General features: G+C 42.4%; 1 protein-coding gene across 2 annotated transcripts; it reads left to right on the top strand.

Moving 5' to 3' along the window:
- Positions 1–207: 207 nt before the first annotated feature.
- On the top strand, positions 208–5,709 carry MDAR6 (monodehydroascorbate reductase 6). Of its 2 annotated transcripts, XR_007290918.2 has the most exons (18): positions 208–412; positions 504–690; positions 813–912; positions 1,275–1,352; positions 1,706–1,777; positions 1,883–2,001; positions 2,262–2,346; positions 2,503–2,592; positions 2,700–2,801; positions 2,893–2,982; positions 3,733–3,813; positions 4,188–4,259; positions 4,336–4,430; positions 4,506–4,594; positions 4,694–4,756; positions 4,838–4,881; positions 5,244–5,480; positions 5,597–5,709. XR_007290918.2 is itself a non-coding variant. In XM_048689729.2 (17 exons), the coding sequence occupies exons 1-17, from the start codon at positions 403–405 to the stop codon at positions 5,355–5,357; spliced, it is 1,491 nt and encodes a 496-aa protein (XP_048545686.1). In that variant the 5' UTR covers positions 208–402; the 3' UTR covers positions 5,358–5,709. The 2 variants fall into 2 exon arrangements, 1 of the variants encoding a protein (XP_048545686.1); XM_048689729.2 differs by having other exon boundaries at positions 5,244–5,709.
- Positions 5,710–19,868: the final 14,159 nt, after the last annotated feature.

The raw sequence follows: 19,868 nt of genomic DNA, 5'->3' as shown, positions 1-19,868 counted from the left end.
TCAATTTTTTTTGGCCATTGTTCCCAAAATGCATCATTTTTTTAAATGATCAATATATATTGTTACTGTACTATTTCAACAAGGTAAGACAATTTTGTGAGTTGAATGATGTAAGTGTGGTAATGTCCATTCTGCTATATAAAAACACAAACATGACCCAGCTTAATAAGTGGGATGACACGCAATTAAAACATCCCCAGGACAGGAGGGCGTATTGGCAAAACGAGAGTACACGTGGAGCGTCTTCTCTCCCCACTCCGTCCGTCTGCCCGTTCCTCGTCGCCGCCCCGCCCCGCCCCTTGGCCCGCCGCAACGGCCAGCGTCCCTTTGAGAGTCCCCCACCATTAAACTATTCCCTCTACTCGCCCCCTCTCCTATAAGCGCCGCCTGTGGGGAGAGGCCATGACTTCAGGTTCTCGTCGCGACCCCGCAGCTCCCCCCAAACCCTTCTGAGTTCTGATTCGCCGCCCGTTGGTGTGTTTTTTCCTTGGAGGTGGCTCTAGCTCTCCGGCAAAAGGCGGCGCAGATGGCTTCCGCGGCGGCGGCTGCGGCGGCGGGGACGGGGTGCTACTCGCAGACGTCCTGGGCGCTGCGACGCCTTGGCGCCGGAGGCGGCGCCCTCGCATCGGCGGCCACCCGTAGGAGGAACTGCTCCGTCGCGGCCGCCGTCTTTGACAACCAGAACCGCGAGTGGGTGCTCCCTCCCTCTTACCCCCCTGGGCTAGGCTCTCTTGATCTGAGTCCGTCTGCTTCAGTCCCTGTCCTCTGCCAAGCCCGTCCCTACTTACGGTTCATGTATCGACCGCCTGCAGGTACGTGATCGTGGGCGGCGGGAACGCGGCGGGCTACGCGGCTAGGACGTTCGTCGAGCATGGCATGGCCGACGGCCGCCTCTGCATCGTCTCCAAAGAGGTAATGCCCATCGCGCATCAGTTAATTAATTACACAAGTGGATTCTTCATTGTTATTCCCTGCCCAGCGCATAATTTTGTTCTGTTGTTTTGTAGGAGTAATTGCTATTCCCTCCGTTCACTAGTACTCGTATAAGATGTTCCAACTTTTTTCTGAATTCAGATGTTTATAGACACGTTTTAGTGTGTTTGTTCACTCATTTCAGTTTGTATGTAGTCCATATTGAAATATCCAAAACATCTTATAATAGTGAACGGAGGGAGTATAATATATGGATGTACTAGAAACTACCAGTACTTCCACATTTTTCTTTTGAGCCTATGTGTGTTTATTTCTGATGGTGTGTGCTTGTTGCGGTGCAGGCTGTTCCACCATACGAGCGACCAGCACTGACCAAAGGCTATCTGTTTCCCCCAGAAAAAAAGCCGGCACGCCTACCTGTAAGTACTCTGGAGTTTGGACAATTTAACAACAGGAAGTAGCATTGAACCATGACAGTAGTGATAGTCTGTTGATTTGGGATTACCAATCTGTTTAACCTCTTTCTCTGTTGAGCATTCTTGACATAATAATGGACAGAAATTTAGTTAAGTCATCATCATGTCATTTGTTCCGACTTGAGTGAAATCTACTCCAATATGTAAACATTACGCTGTCATCATCTGTTGCTATCCATGAATCAGCGTTCTTTTAGCTGATATGGTACATTGGTGTCCTGCATAGTTCAGCATCAAGATAAAATCTGCAAATACAGGCATGCAGCCTTAAAACTCGGATGTTTCTCTTGTGGCAGGGATTCCATACCTGTGTTGGATCTGGTGGCCAGAGGCAGACTGCCGAATGGTACAAGGAGAATGGCATAGAGGTAGTTATGAACTTCTGATGCTACTATCTTTTTTTGTTTTGTTTAGTGTGTTCCATAATAATACAAGAATCCCCTTGGTCTGAAACCATTTCTCCTTTCTGAAAGGTGCTGTATGAGGATCCAGTTGAAGCATTTGATGGCAAAACACAGACCTTGAAAACTTCATCAGGGAAAATTCTGAAGTATGGGTCACTTATCATTTCTACTGGTTGTGCAGCTGCAAGGTATATCACAATCCATTATGCATATATTAGCAGTGGTTTTAATGTGGAAAACCAGATTGTAATATCCTTACCAAGTTACCATGATTACCAATTCCTGCTATAACTTTGCGCTCCTAAGAGGCAAGGTAAATAAAATTCCCACGCTTCTGCAATGATGCAGTAAACTGAACAAGTAGATATAGAAGCCTTGCACATTTCACATGGTTTTCATGAATTTCATCATTGCTTGTTCGTGCTTGTAATATTGATGCTTGTTTCAGACTACCTGAGAAAATTGGAGGAGACTTACCTGGAGTTCACTATATACGTGATGTTGCTGATGCTGATTCTCTAGTATCTTCATTGGTATGCTCAGTACAAAAATAACGATAGATGTTTCTCATGTACTAAAATAGGTTTCTCTCGTGCGACATGACAATAGTGATCTAAAATTATTCCTTGTTTTGTATATTCACACTTTTTAACTTTTCTGCTAAACTGATATTTGGGTTAATTTGGTAGGGAAAAGCAAAGAAAATTGTTGTTATTGGTGGGGGCTATATTGGCATGGAGGTGGCTGCTGCAGCTTGTGGCTGGAATCTTGACACAACTGTAACGGCACTATCTTATTTTCTTCAGTTCTGATATATCCGAAGCATGTTTTTATTCTCTATGCATTGCAAGTGCCAGTTGTATAACTGAAGTTGCTTTGTATATAGATAATATTCCCAGAAGATCACATAATGCCAAGATTGTTTACGCCTTCCCTTGCTAAGAAGTATGAGGAACTGTATGAGCAAAATGGCGTCAAATTCGTAAAGGTGACAGAGTTCCACCAGTCCGTCAACATCATTTGTTTGTCTTGATTTTTCATACTATATCATGTTGAATGTGTATATTTATGGTATCCAGGGAGCTCTTATTGACAAACTTGATGCTGGCTCTGATGGAAGGGTGTCTTCAGCTATACTTAAAGATGGTTCTGTTGTTGAAGCTGATACAGTTATGATCTTTATTTTCTCAAGACGTTCTTATGCTGCAGTACCAAATCCTAAACCATGAAAATCGTCGAGATTCCTGCATTTGAGTTCCTACAGTTGGTCTTGGCCTTATTAAGAGCACCCGTTATATTAGATTATCTAATGACAGGATTATGACCACTTAGATCCACTTGATATTATGTTTGAAAGGCATTTGATAATAACCAACTTATCTTTGAAATCCTGTTAGTAGAAAGCATCTAGACAACCTAATCCCTCAGAAGTGAAGTAGAGTCTATGATAGGTGTGCTATCCTTCTACATTTTATGGTTAGCTAATAAACTAGACTGACAAGCAAAGTCCTAAATTCTGGAAACCAGTAATAGTGGAGGGGAAGAGAGGGGGGAGAATGAGGAAGTCTTTTAAATCTTTGATTAGGAAACCAACTTGATTTCTCAAGAATCAGACTCAGTATTGTTCTCGCTGTCCACAAACTAATCTGTTTAGAAACCCTGCTGGTCGTGGTTGGTTGGATATTGTTGGCGCCAGCCTCTGTTTGGTGAATGGTAGTATTAGCCCATAATGTGTGTCGTGATCAAATGTCTGCTGAGGCAGCAGAAGTTACATACAGTTTATTATATTATCACTAGGAGCATCAGCTACTATTTATTATATTTGATATTATCTTCTTATGTACATATTCTTAAACTGCTGAAACCGTATGGATTCATATCATGAGATCTTCTTATGTTGACATTACATTCTAATGCAGGTTATTGTTGGTATAGGAGCAAAACCATCTGTCAGCCCCTTCGAAGCTGTGGGAGTTAACATCGAAGTTGGTGGAATAGAGGTTTGTTCCATCCAGAAGTTAATGAACCTTATTTGATTTGACTATACTCTGCAGTATGATGTATGTTAGTAGCATGGGTCATTATTGTTCTCTATTGGACACCAAGTTGTGGTTTTACCCTCTCTAGTTGCTTGAAGGTTTAAGGGACTGCTTGCTTTGTCATTTTGTACCTCTAGTAGTGATAAGATTAGATGTATTTATTAATTATAACAATGCATAAAGTAAATTAGATGATTTTTCCAGTTAGACCTTATTGATATCAATTTAGTGATTCAGCTGTCACCTCTACTGTCATTACATTTTCCTTGTAAAAGATGTGCTGCTGTCTGAATTTTTTTGTCATCCTTAGATGATCTGTTGGTTCTTCTTTGTAGGTTGATTCCATGTTTAGAACAAGTATACCTAGCATCTTTGCTATTGGAGATGTGGCAGCTTTTCCGCTCAAGGTAGGTTTCTGTGCATTTATCTCAAATAAGGAAATGTTGGATCCTAGAATATAACTTTCTGTGAGCTTTTCTACAGATGTATGATAGAATAGCTCGAGTGGAGCATGTGGATCATGCCAGAAAGTCTGCACAACATTGTATAGAAACACTCTTAACATCCCAGGCAAAAGCGTAAGTTAATGGTTATAAGGTGTATCTATCAGTTTACCTGCTGGTGCTGTGCTTGATTTGCCATCTCTGATGTAGGTATGACTACCTTCCGTATTTCTATTCTCGAGTTTTTGAGTATGAAGGAAGCTCCAGGAAAATTTGGTGGCAATTCTACGGAGATAACGGTATGGTTGCCCCTTTCCAGTTTCTACCTCATAATGTTGATCCTTGTTATTGAACATCAATAATCACAAAATCTCTATCCTCTCTTGTTCACTACGCAGTTGGTGAAACAATTGAAGTAGGGAACTTTGATCCTAAGATTGCTACCTTCTGGATTGACTCTGGTAATTAGTTGTTTTCAATATTTATCATTACTCTCATTTGGACTTCTTTATGACAATCTTTTACCTTGTTATATCTTGCAGATAGTCGATTGAAGGGTGTTTTCCTTGAGAGTGGAACCTCAGAGGTAATAAAATGCGGACAACACCTTTAACATGGCAATATCTTCTTGCAACTTCTCCTGAACTTAATACTGAGATAGTAGCCTTTAAATGAAAGCACATATGCCTTGCCAAGTTGCCATGACCCTTATTCACACACACACACACAAAAAAAAAAAACTTGCGATGGCCTTCTTTTGTGTGAAAAGAGTTTATTAATCAGTGCAAGTTACAATCATGCTAAATAGTTGGGAGGACAAAAATTCTGTAGTCTTGGAGAGAAATCTTGCCATGACCAAAGAGCTTGCAATTCCTATTGTATTTCAATTCTGGACTTCATTTATAAGAACCATTCCGGATTCCTAACAGCATCTCTGCAATATTTCAGGAATTCTCGCTTCTTCCAAAGCTCGCGAGATCACAGCCCATTGTCGACAAAGCTAAGCTCAAGAGTGCAACTTCAGTTGAAGATGCATTAGAGATTGCGAGAAGCTCTCTTTAGTCTGGCTCTTCTGTTTAACTAGTTGTCAACACATATGGCCTCTTCAGTTTGGGACTGCAGCTTGTTTTGAAAAGTCAGGACTATGATGACAATAATGCGGCCATAGTATCCGTTCTATGCGGGGTCTGTAATTTTCTTAGATGCCCCTCGGCCGCCATTTTCTAGCTTGGCATAAACTTTGACCACCCTTTTGAGGGGTTGAGGAAGATATGATGGAATGACAATATTTTCTTTTGCAGGTTTGAACAGTGGGTGGTATGAACTATAGGCACATTAATAAAACTTATGATCATCCGCCACTTTCTAGCTTGAAATAAACTTTGACTGCCCATTGAGGGGTTGAGGAGGATAATGATGGTATGGAAACATTTATTTTGCAGTTTGAAGTTTAAACAATGGTTTCCATATGCTAATTGAAGAAACTTATGGTCATTTCGATCGATCGAAGGATGTAGCAACGAAATTGGCTAAATCATGTATCTTATTCATGTTTTACTGGGAGTTCTCGATTCTCAGCGCATATCTTGGAAAACTTTCTTGAGGTCTACTGTTTCTCCTGAAATACACACAAGAATTCTCTTGGTCATCCAATTTTCTGAAGAGCACTCTTTTCTGAACATGTTGGAAGTGGAAAGGTTTGTCAGCATTGTCTATACAGATGAAAATTTGTGACCCTTGGGGTACCCTTTCCCACAATTCAACTGACTATTGAAATTTTGTGACCCTTGGGGTACCCTTTCCCTCAATTCAACCGACTATTGAAATTTCAGTTGAATTTTAGTTCACCTGGTTGAACGAAAGGATTGTACCCATTTGCACCCCCTATTGTCAAGGATGACATTGGGTAGGGTATGGTGCGGGTACAAAAATTTCATACCCATGCCCATCTTTCTCATGGTCATAGAAAATCCTACTCATACCCTACCTATCGAGCACCCATGGGCAATGGGTATCCATGCTCGGCGGGCACCCATTGGACGCATCAACGTAACGATGAAGGGTGGCGGCGTAGTTGCTGGCTCCTTGTGTGGTGGAGGCACCAACAAGTGTTGGGGAATTGGTGATCAGGAGGAGGAGAATGGGGCATGGTCGTTCCTATGGTCGGGGAATTGGTGATCGGGAGGAGAGGAGAATGGGGTGTGGTACAATCGGGAGGGTGCGAGTAGTTGGTGGAGATGGACTGTGATCTTGTCGTTTCAGACTTCATCTTATTTACCGAGCCTACCCTTGATCATTCGACGACATCTTTAATCCACTATCCTTTTAGAAAAACACCATAAGCTTATTGGTTCTGATTTATATATTAAGAAAATGGATACAAAGGTAGAAACAATCAAACAACACAAATATCATCTACGAAAGATTTGTCGCGCCACACACAAGCTTACCGGCACTCTAGTCGGGGGCCGCTATTACTGATGAGCCTGGAGGGTGACACCAATCCAACCACCCCGCACACAAAGCTAAAACAAAATGAGGGGCATCATAGTGCTGCGGAGATGGGAGAGAGGAAAATTTGGGATATTATCTGGAAGGCAAATATTCCGCAGAAGATCTGTATTTTTGCTTGGCGGGTAGTGTCCAATAGTTTGCCTGTCTAGGTAAACAGAGTGGTTCATCACCAGACTACTGTTAGTACATGTTCTATTTGTAGAAATGGATGATGAAAGTATTTTTCATGCGCTTGTCATGTGCCCAAAGGCTTTTGCGCTCCGTATGGCCATGAGGAACATTTGGGAATTACCTGCGGAGGAAGTGTTCAGATACACGGGGGTTGATTGGTTTCTTAACCTTCTAAGTCATTTGAGCCATACTATGCGTGACCAAATTATTTTCATATTTTGAAGAGCCTGGCATTTGAGAAATGATTTGATATTCGGTAAGGGCAAGGAATCTGTCTCAGCATCTGCTAGCTTTATGGATAATTATTGGTCTTCCTTTGTGGCATATCACTCCTTACCTATGGTGGACATGAAAAATAAAGGAAAAGATCTGATGCATGGTCTAAGAACTGCCCCTAATATGGTGGGGGCTAAGGATTGGAAGTGAAGGAAATATGCCCTAGAGGCAATAATAAAATTGTTATTTATATGTCCTTATATTATGATAAATGTTTATTATTCATGCTAGAATTGTATTAACCGGAAACATAGTACATGTGTGAATACATAGACAAACAGAGTGTCACTAGTATGCCTCTACTTAACTAGCTCGTTAATCAAAGACGATTAAGTTTCCTGACCATAGACATGTGTTGTCATTTGATGAACGGGATCACATCATTAGAGAATGATGTGATGGACAAGACCCATCCGTTAGCTTAGCACAAATGATCGTTTAGTTTTATTGCTAATGCTTTCATCATGACTTATACATGTTCCTCTGACTATGAGATTATGCAACTCCCGAATACCGGAGGAACACCTTGTGTGCTATCAAACATCACAACGTAACTGGGTGATTATAAAGACGCTCTACAGGTGTCTACGATGGTGTTTGCTGAGTTGGCATAGATCGAGATTAGGATTTGTCACTCCGATTGTCGGAGAGGTATCTCTAGGCCCTCTCGGTAATGCACATCATTATAAGCCTTGCAAGCAATGTGACTAATGATTTAGTTGCGGGATGTTGCATTATGGAACGAGTAAAGAGACTTGCCGGTAATGAGATTGAACTAGGTATGATGATACCGACGATCGAATCTCGGGCAAGTAACATACCAATGACAAAGGAAACAAACGTATGTTGTTATGCGGTTTGACCGATAAAGATCTTCGTAGAATATGTAGGAACCAATATGAGCATCCAGGTTCCTCTATTTGTTATTGACCGGAGATGAGTCTCGATCATGTCTACATAGTTCTCGAACCCGTAGGGTCCGCACGCTTAACGTTCGATGACGATCGATATTATGAGTTTATGTGTTTTGATGTATCGAAGGTAGTTCGAAGTCCCGGATGTGATCACAGACATGACGAGGAGTCTCAAAATGGTCGAGACATGAAGATTGATATATTGGAAGGTTATGTTTGGACACCGGGATGATTTCGAATGAGTTCGGGCATATACCGGAGTACCGGGGGGTTACCGGAACCCCCTGGGGGCTTAATGGGCCTACATGGGTTTTAGTGGGAGAGAGAGTGAAAGTGCAACTATTCCTGGGTGGTTTTGGTAATTCCTAACAACATATAGCTCATTGAGCTAATACTATTTCAAGATAAATATTTCAGAAAAGCTCAATGATTGGCATGGCATGGATTAAAAATGTGGACCCCTCAAAATGTTAAGGACAAAAGATTGGCTCAAGCTCTAAAGCTCAAGACTCTACATTTTACCTTTTAGTGATCTAAGAGCATCTCCAGCCGTTGCGCCCCCAAGACGCGCCGAAAACCGCCGCTTGGGGGCGAGCCGGCGCTATTTTAGGCTTGGGTGCTAGTGCGTTCCCAGCCGCCGCCACCCAGGTCGCCCCCAGGCGCCGATATCGGCCCAGTATCGGCGCTTTCAGCCCATTTTCGGCGTTGGGTTGGCCCAATTTCCAGCGCAAAACGGCCCACGCTCGACGTGTTTCGGCGCTCATTCAAATAAAATCATCAATAAAATCATCACAAATAATAAAAACACTCATATTTCATTGCACGTCCAGCTAGGTGTTGCCCTTGAGCCTTCTAGGTGCTCCACTAGATCCTGCTGCAGCTGATGATGCACCTGTGGGTTTCGGATCTCCTGGCGCATGTTGAGGAAGGCCGTCCATGTTGCAGGGAGCTGGTGATCCACTTGGGCAAGAGGACCCTGCCTGTAATATGGTTCAGTGTCAAACACTGGCTCTTCCTGCTCGCTCTCAATGATCATGTTGTGCAAAATGACATAACAAGTCATGATCTCCCACATTTGATCTTTCGACCAATCTTAGCGGGGTACCGGACAACAGTAAATCGAGATTGGAGCACGCCAAATGCTCGACTTCCTCCTCGAGAAACGCCGCGAGCACCTCCTCGTCGTCGGAGTCCATCGCAGCCGGGGCAGGCAAAGCACCGAACACGTAGCGGGCGTCGTGCGCAGACTCGTCGGCGGGCGCCGGAGCGGCGAGGGAAACTCGGGGAAAGTGGGGGGAGAGGGCGTCGGGGGGATCTTTCTTTGTTTCGCGGCGAGGAATGGCGAGATAGCGGCGGCGGCGGAGAGGTGGCTGGCGACGCCGGGATCGGCAAGGTGTTAGGGAAGCAGAGGGGAAAACGGGGCGAATCAGTGTGACTTTTCGCCTGACAGTGGGGACCCGAGCGATTTTCCCTTCCGCCAGCGCCCCCAAGTGCCCCCAGTGCGTCGGGTTTGGCCTGGGCGCGCCGGGTCAGAAAACGGGCCGATCCGGCGGATTTCGGCGTCTTGGGGGCGCGACTGGGCCATTTTTTCGACGCCGGCGCTAAAAAAAGCGGCCTGGGGGGCGTCTTGGGGGCGCGGCTGGAGATGCTCTAAGATCACATTGAGTCCATAGGAAAAGCCAATACTATTAAAAAGTGATGAGGTGTTGCTTAATGGGTTACTTGCTCAAAGTGCTTAGTGATATGCTCCAAAACCCTCAGCCACTTTCTCATATCCACATATGTCTCAAACCAAAAGTCAAACTCGGCCCCACCGAAACTTTCCATCCGGCGCCACCAAGTTCAGTTGACATAGCCACTGCCACAAAACCCTAGTCTTTTCGGTCTCACCGATAGGGATCTCGGTCTCACCGAGATGGGATTGCAAACTCTCTGTTTCCCTTCGTAACGTTTCGGTCTAACCGAGATGAGCGATTAGTCCCACTGAGTTCGCAATGCAAACTCTCTGTTTCCCCTTCGTAACGATTTTGGTCTATCCGAGATGAGTGACCGGTCCCACCGAGTTTGCCTAACCAACTCTCTGGTTAGCTTATTACCAAAATCGGTCCCACCGAGTTTGTGTAATCGGTCTCACCGAGATTAGTTATGCCCTAACCCTAATGAAATCGGTCCCATCGAGTTGACGTGTTGGTCCCACCAAAAATCCCAACGCTCACATTTTGAACTAAATCAGTCTGACCGAGTTTCATGATTCGGTCTCACCAAGTTTGGTAAATTGTGTGTAACGGTTAGTTTTTGTGTGGAGGCTATATATACGCCTCCACCCACTCTTCATTTATGGAGAGAGCCATCAGAACATGCCTACACTTCCAACTTACATTTTCTGACAGAGAACCACCTACACTTGTGTTGAGATCAAGATCTTCCACTCCAACCACATAAATCTTGATCTTTAGCCATCCCCAAGTTGCTTTCCACTCAAAATCATCTTTTCATCAAATCCAATCCTATGATAGAGAGTTGAGTGTTGGGGAGACTATAATTTGAAGCACAAGATCAAGTAGTTCATCATCAACACACCATCTATTACCTTTTGGAGAGTGGTGTCTCCTGGATTGGTTAGGTGTCACTTGGGAGCCTCCGTCAAGATTGTGGAGTTGAACCAAGGAGTTTGTACGGGCAAGGAGATCGCCTACTTCGTGACGATCTACCCTAGTGAGGCAAGTCCTTCGTGGGCAATGGCCATGGTGGGATAGACAGTGCTTCTTCGTGGACCCTTCATGGGTGGAGCCCTCCGTGGACTCGCGCAACCGCTACCCTTCGTGGGTTGAAGTCTCCATCAACGTGGATGTACGATAGCACCACCTATCGGAACCACGCCAAAAATCTCCGTGTCTATATTGCGTTTTCTCCCTCCAAACTCATCTCTTTACCTTCATGTGCAATGTTTTGCATTCCGCTGCTATACTCTTAGACTTGCATGTGTAGGTTGTTTACTTGACTAATGCTAAGTTGTTAAAATCTGCCAAGACTTAAAATTGAGAAAAGGCTAGATTTTTATTTGGCCAAGTAGTCTAATCACCCTCCTCTAGACATACTTTCGATCCTACAAGTGGTATTAGAGCTTTGGTCTCCATTTGCCTTGATTTCCATAACTTTTGGTGATCATAGCCTTGGTTTCATAACCTAGGAGAGTATGGCGTCTAGCGAGGGAAATTATCACCGTAGAGGTCCTTACTTTGATGGTACAAATTTTGCTAGTTGGAATCATAAGATGAAAATGCATATTCTTGGACATAACCCCGCCGTTTGGGCTATTGTATGTATTGGCTTGCAAGGTGAATTCTTTGATGGGAGAGAACCGAACCGTGAAGCTAGCGCGGAAGAGTTGAAGATGCTTCAATAAAATGCTTAAGATTGTGATATTTTCTTCAAACGGATTGTGTTGAGGAACGTAGTAATTTCAAAAAAATTCCTACGCACACGCGAGATCATGGTGATGCATAGCAACGAGAGGGGAGAGTATCGTCCACGTACCCTCACCGTAAGCGGAAGCGTTATGACTGTAACATCCCAAAATTCTAAATTTTGGAATGTTATAATAAATAGATAGATTTGACTGATTGTTTGATTGATTGTCTGAAAGTGAGTGAATTCGAAACTTTTTGAAAGTTAAATGAGAGGGAATAAAAGGACTTTCCCAAACTTTCATTTTTGCTTTCTGATCTCCATGAATTCAAATTATTTTCAACGCAAAACCCTAGAGAGAAGATGACATGACTTCTTCCATTTAAAATGAAAAGGGTGTTTGAAAAATATTTGAATTCCATTGGGAAATATTTTCAATTCAGAAACTTTAAGCAACTCAATGATTTTCACGAGAGAAGATAAAATGACTTCTTCAAATTATGAAATATGAGTTGGGAGTTTCAAAGGATCAATTTCAAGTCCTTTTGGAATTAATTTTCAAGTTGGATTTAATTGAGTTTTATTCAAATTATTTTTCTCCAAAAATAAAATATATGGAAATTAGGGTAACATGATTCCCTACATTATAAAATTGGAGAAAAATTAATTTGAAATCATTTTGGTATTTTTAAAATGATTTTTGTTGAATTTTAATAGACCAGTAGCACTCTTTGAATTATTAGAATTTGTGTGGATTTTATTTGAATTTATAAAAAATGTTCACCATGTAGAAAATCTTTTTCTGAAAATTTTGATATATTATATGCCTATATAATATTTTTAGTTAATTTGTTTTTATTATTTTAGTTCTCTGAAAAAAATGTTTATAAAAAAAAACCTTCCCGCCAACTGGGCCGGCCCAGCCGAAGCCAGGCCAAGGCCCAGCTCCGTGCCGCCTCGCCCGTCGTCCCCGACCTGGACTCCTCCCCGGAGTCCGTTGCGCCGCCGCCTCTCCATGGCCCCTCGCTCAAGGCGCTCCGCCCCGCCCCAATAAATAGGCCGCCGCCGCCGCTCTCTCCACGCCGCCTGCACCGTTCCCGCGCCGCCGCCACCGCATCACGCCGCCCGGTTCGCCGGTTTTTTTTTGGGGTTTTGGTTTTCGTTTTAAAAAAACCGGTTTAGTTCTTTTAGTTAGATCTAATTAGAGAACGCTCGCTAGTTTAGGGTTTGTAGCGAACGGTTTTCGTTCGTTAGCGTTCGGTAACGAACGTCCGCTATTTAGTCTTTTTCTTTTTCTGTTTTAATTTCGGCCAGGGACATATATGTGAGGAGTTTTCTTTACAGTTTAGTCCCTGAACTTCAAACACTCGTAACTTTTTACTCGTTTGTCCAAATCCAACGAAACCAACGCCCACATCTTCGTTATAATCCCCTCTATCCAGTAATCCAACTCAAACATGTTTTTGAAAAGTTTAAAATTTGAATTAGATCAGATTTGAATTCAAACTTCGTTTGATCATAACTTGAGTTTCGTAGCTCCGTTTGAGTTGATTCTTTTTGCAAATCGAACCTCTTGACCTAAACATTCTAATAAGGCCAAATTCACATAATTTTGGTACTGTTAGAAATAGTTTTATGTTGCAAGAGCTATTTGCTTGGTTTTGTTGTTTTCTGAATTGTTTTCTTCGTTCTTCCCGATCTTTTGAGTGATTGCTTATGTGTGGTTACTATTGCTTGGTTACGATAGATTGACCGGAGTGTGACGAGTAGAGCTATCAAGAGTTTTGAGTGCGAATCATCTTCATCAACATTGCAGGCAAGTTCACACTTTGATCATACCTTTTTCTACAACCCAGTTTTATTGCATTAGATCAATCCTCACACATTGCATGATTAGGATCTAATTAAATTGTGGGATGGGAAGTAGATGAGGTAGTACCTATTACGTGTTTATTATGAAACCTTTGGGAGTTACTTCTACGTTTGCTTATTATGCCATGCTATGCTAGTAGACGTGGATTGGGTGAGTGATATCCATGACAGATGTGAGTTTGTTAATTTTAATGGTTTATCTAAGGTGGCAACTTAAACACACATCTGGGTGGATTGAGGCACCTGATGTCTATCAGGACTTGCCTGTTTTTATTTCGGACCGCCACCCAGGCTCAAAGGGATCATAAGATCATTCATGCTAGTAACTTCCGTGTGCAGCCACAAGCCATTATGGGCTCTGGCATAGTTGACTAAGTCGTGCGAACTCTTACAGTGCTAGACTAGCAGATGTAGGGGATGTAGGTGGTACGGTCTACCCAATCGTAAGGTGCTAGCGCTTCTGAAAGACTGTGTCTCGGTCATCCGTTTCTCAAACACCATGTAGTGCGAGAAATCCAACGGAGGCGATCGAGTCTTGTGGGGAAAAGTGCGCAAACCTCTGCAGAGTGTACAAACTAATCATGATTAGCCGTGTCCCCGGTTATGGACATCTTGAGTATCTAGTTCTTGGATTATCCTGTTGATCTCATCACGTTACTTTAAATGAATATTGTTGGGTTTAATGATGTTACTTAATTGGGATTGAGAATGCTGTCAACCATTCTCAATGTTCAACAACCACCATGATAGTTAATTAAAATGTATTCCTTTGCAGTAGGGAAAAATTGGCTTTTCGCAAAAACCTTATAACCATAGAGCTTTTTCCACCAGCCAAATATGCATGTAGCGATAGCCTTTATTCATCATTCTCTATGGTGTGAATTTGCCAGTACATTCAATGTACTGACCCGTTTCGGGCTGCAACGTCTCATGTTGCAGGTTTCTTACGACGAGTAAGTGATACGTTAGGGTTACGATTTCTACACTCAACTTTGCCGTTGGTGTTGATGGGAATCCACAACCTTGTTGCTTCCGCTATATGGATTGAGGTAATAGTATTTACGTTACTTTATACATGTGATTTACCTCTGTTATAAATCCTTTGAGTACTGTGTGTGTCAGCATACTGATCCAGGGATGACACTTAAGCACAGAGACTTGATCCATTCGGGTCGGGTCGCTACAAGATGGTATCAGAGCACATGTTGACTGTAGGACGTGACCCTAGAAACTGGCAAGCCCATAGCAAAGATTTTTCTCTACAACTTTCCCTTTCAAAAAGATCTTTTACCTCTCTTCTCTTCTGAGCTTATTCAAAAATTCCTTTTTAGTGAGACCATACCCCTTTTTCCTTTTTGACCACTCGAGGATTCCACTGATGAGACCACTCCAAAAAGTACAAGATATCGGACAACTAAAGCCACTTCGGAATGAAGAGTATTTTCCGTGCATCTGAAAAATGGAAACTACAACGGTTGAGGACCGAAGACAAGTAGAATTTGAAGGCTCTGAAGAATCCCCAGATTTGTATGACCTAGGAAGGCTACCCTGATGGAACTTAACAGATTATGGAAGTTGTCAATACCCGAGATCAAGGTGTATGGGAGAAAGACCGGAACATGGAGCATGAGAACTCAAAGTTTTGTCAAGAAAACCCTAAGGTAGGAGATATCAACTATGGAAGATAGCTCATGGCAATGGCAAGGGCAGAAACACGTTATCCGTGATGTCATCGCCACTGATACTATGGTCACCGAGCTGAGCTAAGCATGCATTCTTCGGAAGGATTGGATGGTAGAAGGTTGATGGAGCACCTAACAGTAAGATGAAGTTTTAACCTTAGCTGGTGTATCGCCAGAATCTGGAGTAGTACATCAAGAATTTTAAGATGGAGCTCCAGGAAGCTGTATTTTGACAGGGAAGCATTTCGTGAAGAATTTAGGTGCAAGAAGCTGAAGTAGCCAAGCTGGAGGAGCAAAACCTCTAGATATCGGAGATTCGTCAGGAACTGAAGGACAGTCTGATCATGGTTCATGCCAAGGATGTTGAAACCCGGAAGTTTGGAATGCAACTCCAGAAATATTAAGGGACGACACGATAGACTTTGCGACAACAAAGATGATCTAGCAAAAAGGACTTGAGAAAGACAAGTATGACCGGAAGAAGCCATTGGAGACATAAACAAGGCTTGAAGAGTTTGGAGACGTTGAAGATTTATTGACCTTAGAAGACCAAACCCCTGTTATATACCTACGTTAGATGCGACGATTGTGAGCTGTCATTTGTTTGTTGTTTTTCCGATAGCCACAATAAAATCTGTCTTTTCAAAACTTTTGTTTGTATTGTGTGCATCCCTCTCTATCCCTCTTATCTCACCCCAAAACCCATGGACCCAATAGAGGATGAATGGAGATGAGCTTGTATTTTCTGGACCGATGAGTCAATTGGAGACAGACCGATGGATTCAGAACATGGAGGATCATATGGAGAACAACCCTATAGTCAGAAAGGATATGGCCCAACATGCTCTTCAATACTTTGAAAGAGGTGCTGCTACTTGGTGGAGAATGTACCAAACCATGAATGGATGGCAAGGAGTAACCATTTGGAAAGAATTTAAGTTGACTTTGCCAAAGTCTCGGTTTGTGTCCCAGAAGTTGAAACCTTATGGAAAGGATATGAAGAAACCTTGTGCATGCCAGATTTGTGGAGAAATAGGACACACCCATAAAGAACACAAGGATGAATGCCCTAATTGTGAAGGAAGTCACCCAGTTGAAGAATGCCCAGTTAGGCAAATTACTTGTTTCTTGTGTGAAGGGACTACCCACTATCCTGCTAAGTGTTACATTTACCCATGGTACAACGAACCATCCAGCAGAAGAAACAAGTAAAGAAAGGAGCCCTCATGGAAATTTTAGAAGAAACTTCGATGAAGGAAAAGGTGGAGGACACACCTAAAGAAGACCCGAGAAAACCCTGCACTAAGTCTTGCTATTCATGTGGAGAAAAAGGACACATCTCCCAAAATTGTTTGAACGGGGATCTAGTAGAATTCCCGACAGAGGAAGTAGAATATGACTCACAGGAAATAGAAGCCCTGATTGGAATGGAAAAGTCCACGAAGAGAAACTGATTGGAGCCCAGGAGGAACCTGAGTCATATCACCTGTTATAGGTGCAAGGAGTCAGGGCACTACCTCAACAGTTGCCCCAAAAGGAAATCTCGATACTTGTCAGAAGTAATATGTTTCAGTTGTAATGGAGCAGGGCACTTTGCCAGAGAATGCCCCAAGGAGAAGGAAACTTGAGCTTGATAGTTGAGTTTGCAACAAAAGAAATGGAGTAGTAGAAGTGAGAACATTTTTCTTTTATATTGAGGTGTTGAGTTGAGACATGTAATGGAGAAGCGAGAGATTGTAAACATTTGAGAATGAATAAAGTAGCATCGTTGGTACTGATATGGATTTTTTTTTGAGTTGATACTCTATGAAGAAGGATTTTGACCATTTTGAGGATAAGAGAAATATGGTCTATGGAAGGTTGTGCATTTTAAGGGTGGTAGTACCCTGTAATGGATTTCGGACAAAAATGAATACGAGTTTTGTCTCGATATGTGTGATACCCCAAGAGTATGTGGGATGAAGTTGGAGACCGTCAGTTGTTTGGACCAAAGGTGATCAAAGGAGTCAGAAGAGAATGTTAAGTTGATTCGAGATAGACTGAAAGTAGCTCAGTCCAGGTAGAAGAGTTATGCAGACTTAAAAACTCAAGGAGGTAGTCTGTGAAATTGGAGACATAGCATGTCTTCGCGTGATCCCTCTGCGAGGAGTTAAACGAATTAGAGTTAAGGGAAAATTAGCCCCAAGATTTGTAGGACCGTACCGAGTTTTGGAGCGTATGGGAGAAGTGGCCAACAAGTTGGAGTCACCCGAAGGACTTTCAGGAGTTCGTGATGTGTTTCAAATTTCCCAGTTGAAGAAGTGCCATGCAGAGATGGCCAATATTCCCATGTAAGGACGCTTGACCCTGGAAAGGATAATGATGTTCCACGAAGTGGAATATGGACTTCATAAGTATAAGTTTTATCCCGGTATGAGGGATATCCCACGGGGATGAATAGATAAATTACTATTGGATATAAAGGAGGTATGATGTTGGAAATATGGATCAATGGAAACTCCATGATGAGTCTGAGTAAACATGTCCTAGTTTGGTGCCAATAGAAGGAAGGAAGACAGTACAATTGGATGGATTTAAGTATACTAGGAAAACTGGAAGTTGGATGTTGGATTAGAGATCCGCTGCCCTGATGATAAGTTCAAGGACTACAAGTGATGAGATGGGCCATAACCCACAGGCTCCAGGACCTGCCAAGAAGCAAGCACATTCTTGCTGAAGGAAAAACCCTGGAGGAAGATACGATGTTTATCGGCAGACAATTTTATAGGAGTTACGCAAAACCTGAGAGTTGTGAAGGAACGATAGATGGTTGTTTGGCTTGCAGAATCTATGGAGTTATCCGAACTTGGTTGGTCGACAAGAGAAATTCTGCAATGCTTGTGAGGATGACCGAGTGTTAGAATGCGAGATTCACTAAACTGTATACAAGGTAATGATTTGGGTGCGGGATGGATTGATCACCATACCGACTTACTCTTATTATTCGCCTTGATATATGGGATGGTAAATCTGAGTGACTTACCTATAGTAGAGAGACGACGATCAAAACTCTGTTTAAACCTTAGAATGGTATAAGTATTTTTTCCCTTGTACACGACAGTTGTTGCCAACCGTAGGTTATACGGTGAGGATCAACCCAGACCCATTTCCTGCAGGAGAAACCATAAATGGTTGACCACCATGAGATATCGATAGTTGTTTAGTAATGGCGCCAGACCCATCAGCTAAGAAGACCAAATCTCAAAATAACCTTACCAAGAGGAAAGGACAGAAGAAATGAGGAAAAGGTTATGCCACTACTGGAAGAGCCCAGAGAAGGAATTTGCCGAGAATTTGAGAAGACCAGGCCCCGTCAAGAATAAGGATGGAGTATATGAGTATTGATGGGACCGTAACCATGTTTCTAAGGGTGGTAGCACCCCAGACCCCCTGTGATGATCGATGGATTTTGAGAAGACCCCCAAACCCTAACCTTTTCTTGCTAGCCTCTCCGAATCTCGAGGACGAGATTCATTTAAGGGTGGTAGGTTTGTAACATCCCAAAATTCTAAATTTTGGAATGTTATAATAAATAGATAGATTTGACTGATTGTTTGATTGATTGTCTGAAAGTGAGTGAATTCGAAACTTTTTGAAAGTTAAATGAGAGGGAATAAAAGGACTTTCCCAAACTTTCATTTTTGCTTTCTGATCTCCATGAATTCAAATTATTTTCAACGCAAAACCCTAGAGAGAAGATGACATGACTTCTTCCATTTAAAATGAAAAGGGTGTTTGAAAAATATTTGAATTCCATTGGGAAATATTTCCAATTCAGAAACTTTAAGCAACTCAATGATTTTCACGAGAGAAGATAAAATGACTTCTTCAAATTATGAAATATGAGTTGGGAGTTTCAAAGGATCAATTTCAAGTCCTTTTGGAATTAATTTTCAAGTTGGATTTAATTGAGTTTTATTCAAATTATTTTTCTCCAAAAATAAAATATATGGAAATTAGGGTAACATGATTCCCTATATTATAAAATTGGAGAAAAATTAATTTGAAATCATTTCGGTATTTTTAAAATGATTTTTGTTGAATTTTAATAGACCAGTAGCACTCTTTGAATTATTAGAATTTGTGTGGATTTTATTTGAATTTATAAAAATGTTCACCATGTAGAAAATCTTTTTCTGAAAATTTTGATATATTATATGCCTATATAATATTTTTAGTTAATTTGTTTTTATTATTTTAGTTCTCTGAAAAAAATGTTTATAAAAAAAAACCTTCCCGCCAACTGGGCCGGCCCAGCCGAAGCCAGGCCAAGGCCCAGCTCCGCGCCGCCTCGCCCGTCGTCCCCGACCGGGACTCCTCCCCGGAGTCCGTTGCGCCGCCGCCTCTCCATGGCCCCTCGCCCAAGGCGCTCCGCCCCGCCCCAATAAATAGGCCGCCGCCTCTCTCTCCATGCCACCTGCGCCGTTCCCGCGCCGCCGCCACCGCATCACGCCGCCCGGTTCGCCGGTTTATTTTTTTTTGGGTTTTGGTTTTCGTTTAAAAAACCCGGTTTAGTTCTTTTAGTTAGATCTAATTAGAGAACGCTCGCTAGTTTAGGGTTTGGAGCGAACGGTTTTTGTTCGTTAGCGTTCGGTAACGAACGTCCGCTATTTAGTCTTTTTCTTTTTCTGTTTTAATTTCGGCCAGGGACATATATGTGAGGAGTTTTCTTTACAGTTTAGTCCCTGAACTTCAAA

The sequence above is a fragment of the Triticum urartu genome, chromosome 7A, assembly GCF_056163025.1.
Source record: "Triticum urartu cultivar PI428250 chromosome 7A, HENAU_Tu73, whole genome shotgun sequence".
NCBI classification, from domain to species: Eukaryota; Viridiplantae; Streptophyta; class Magnoliopsida; order Poales; family Poaceae; genus Triticum; species Triticum urartu.
The sequence above is the reverse complement of the archived record's forward strand: the minus strand, read 5'-3'. Positions and strand labels throughout refer to the sequence as shown.

Bases quoted from the DNA above. Each gene is read 5' to 3' on its own strand.
- MDAR6 (XM_048689729.2), top strand. The intron at 1,778-1,882 runs GTAGTTATGAAC...CCTTTCTGAAAG, and splicing joins ACAAGGAGAATGGCATAGAG to GTGCTGTATGAGGATCCAGT. The intron at 2,347-2,502 runs GTATGCTCAGTA...TTAATTTGGTAG, and splicing joins ATTCTCTAGTATCTTCATTG to GGAAAAGCAAAGAAAATTGT.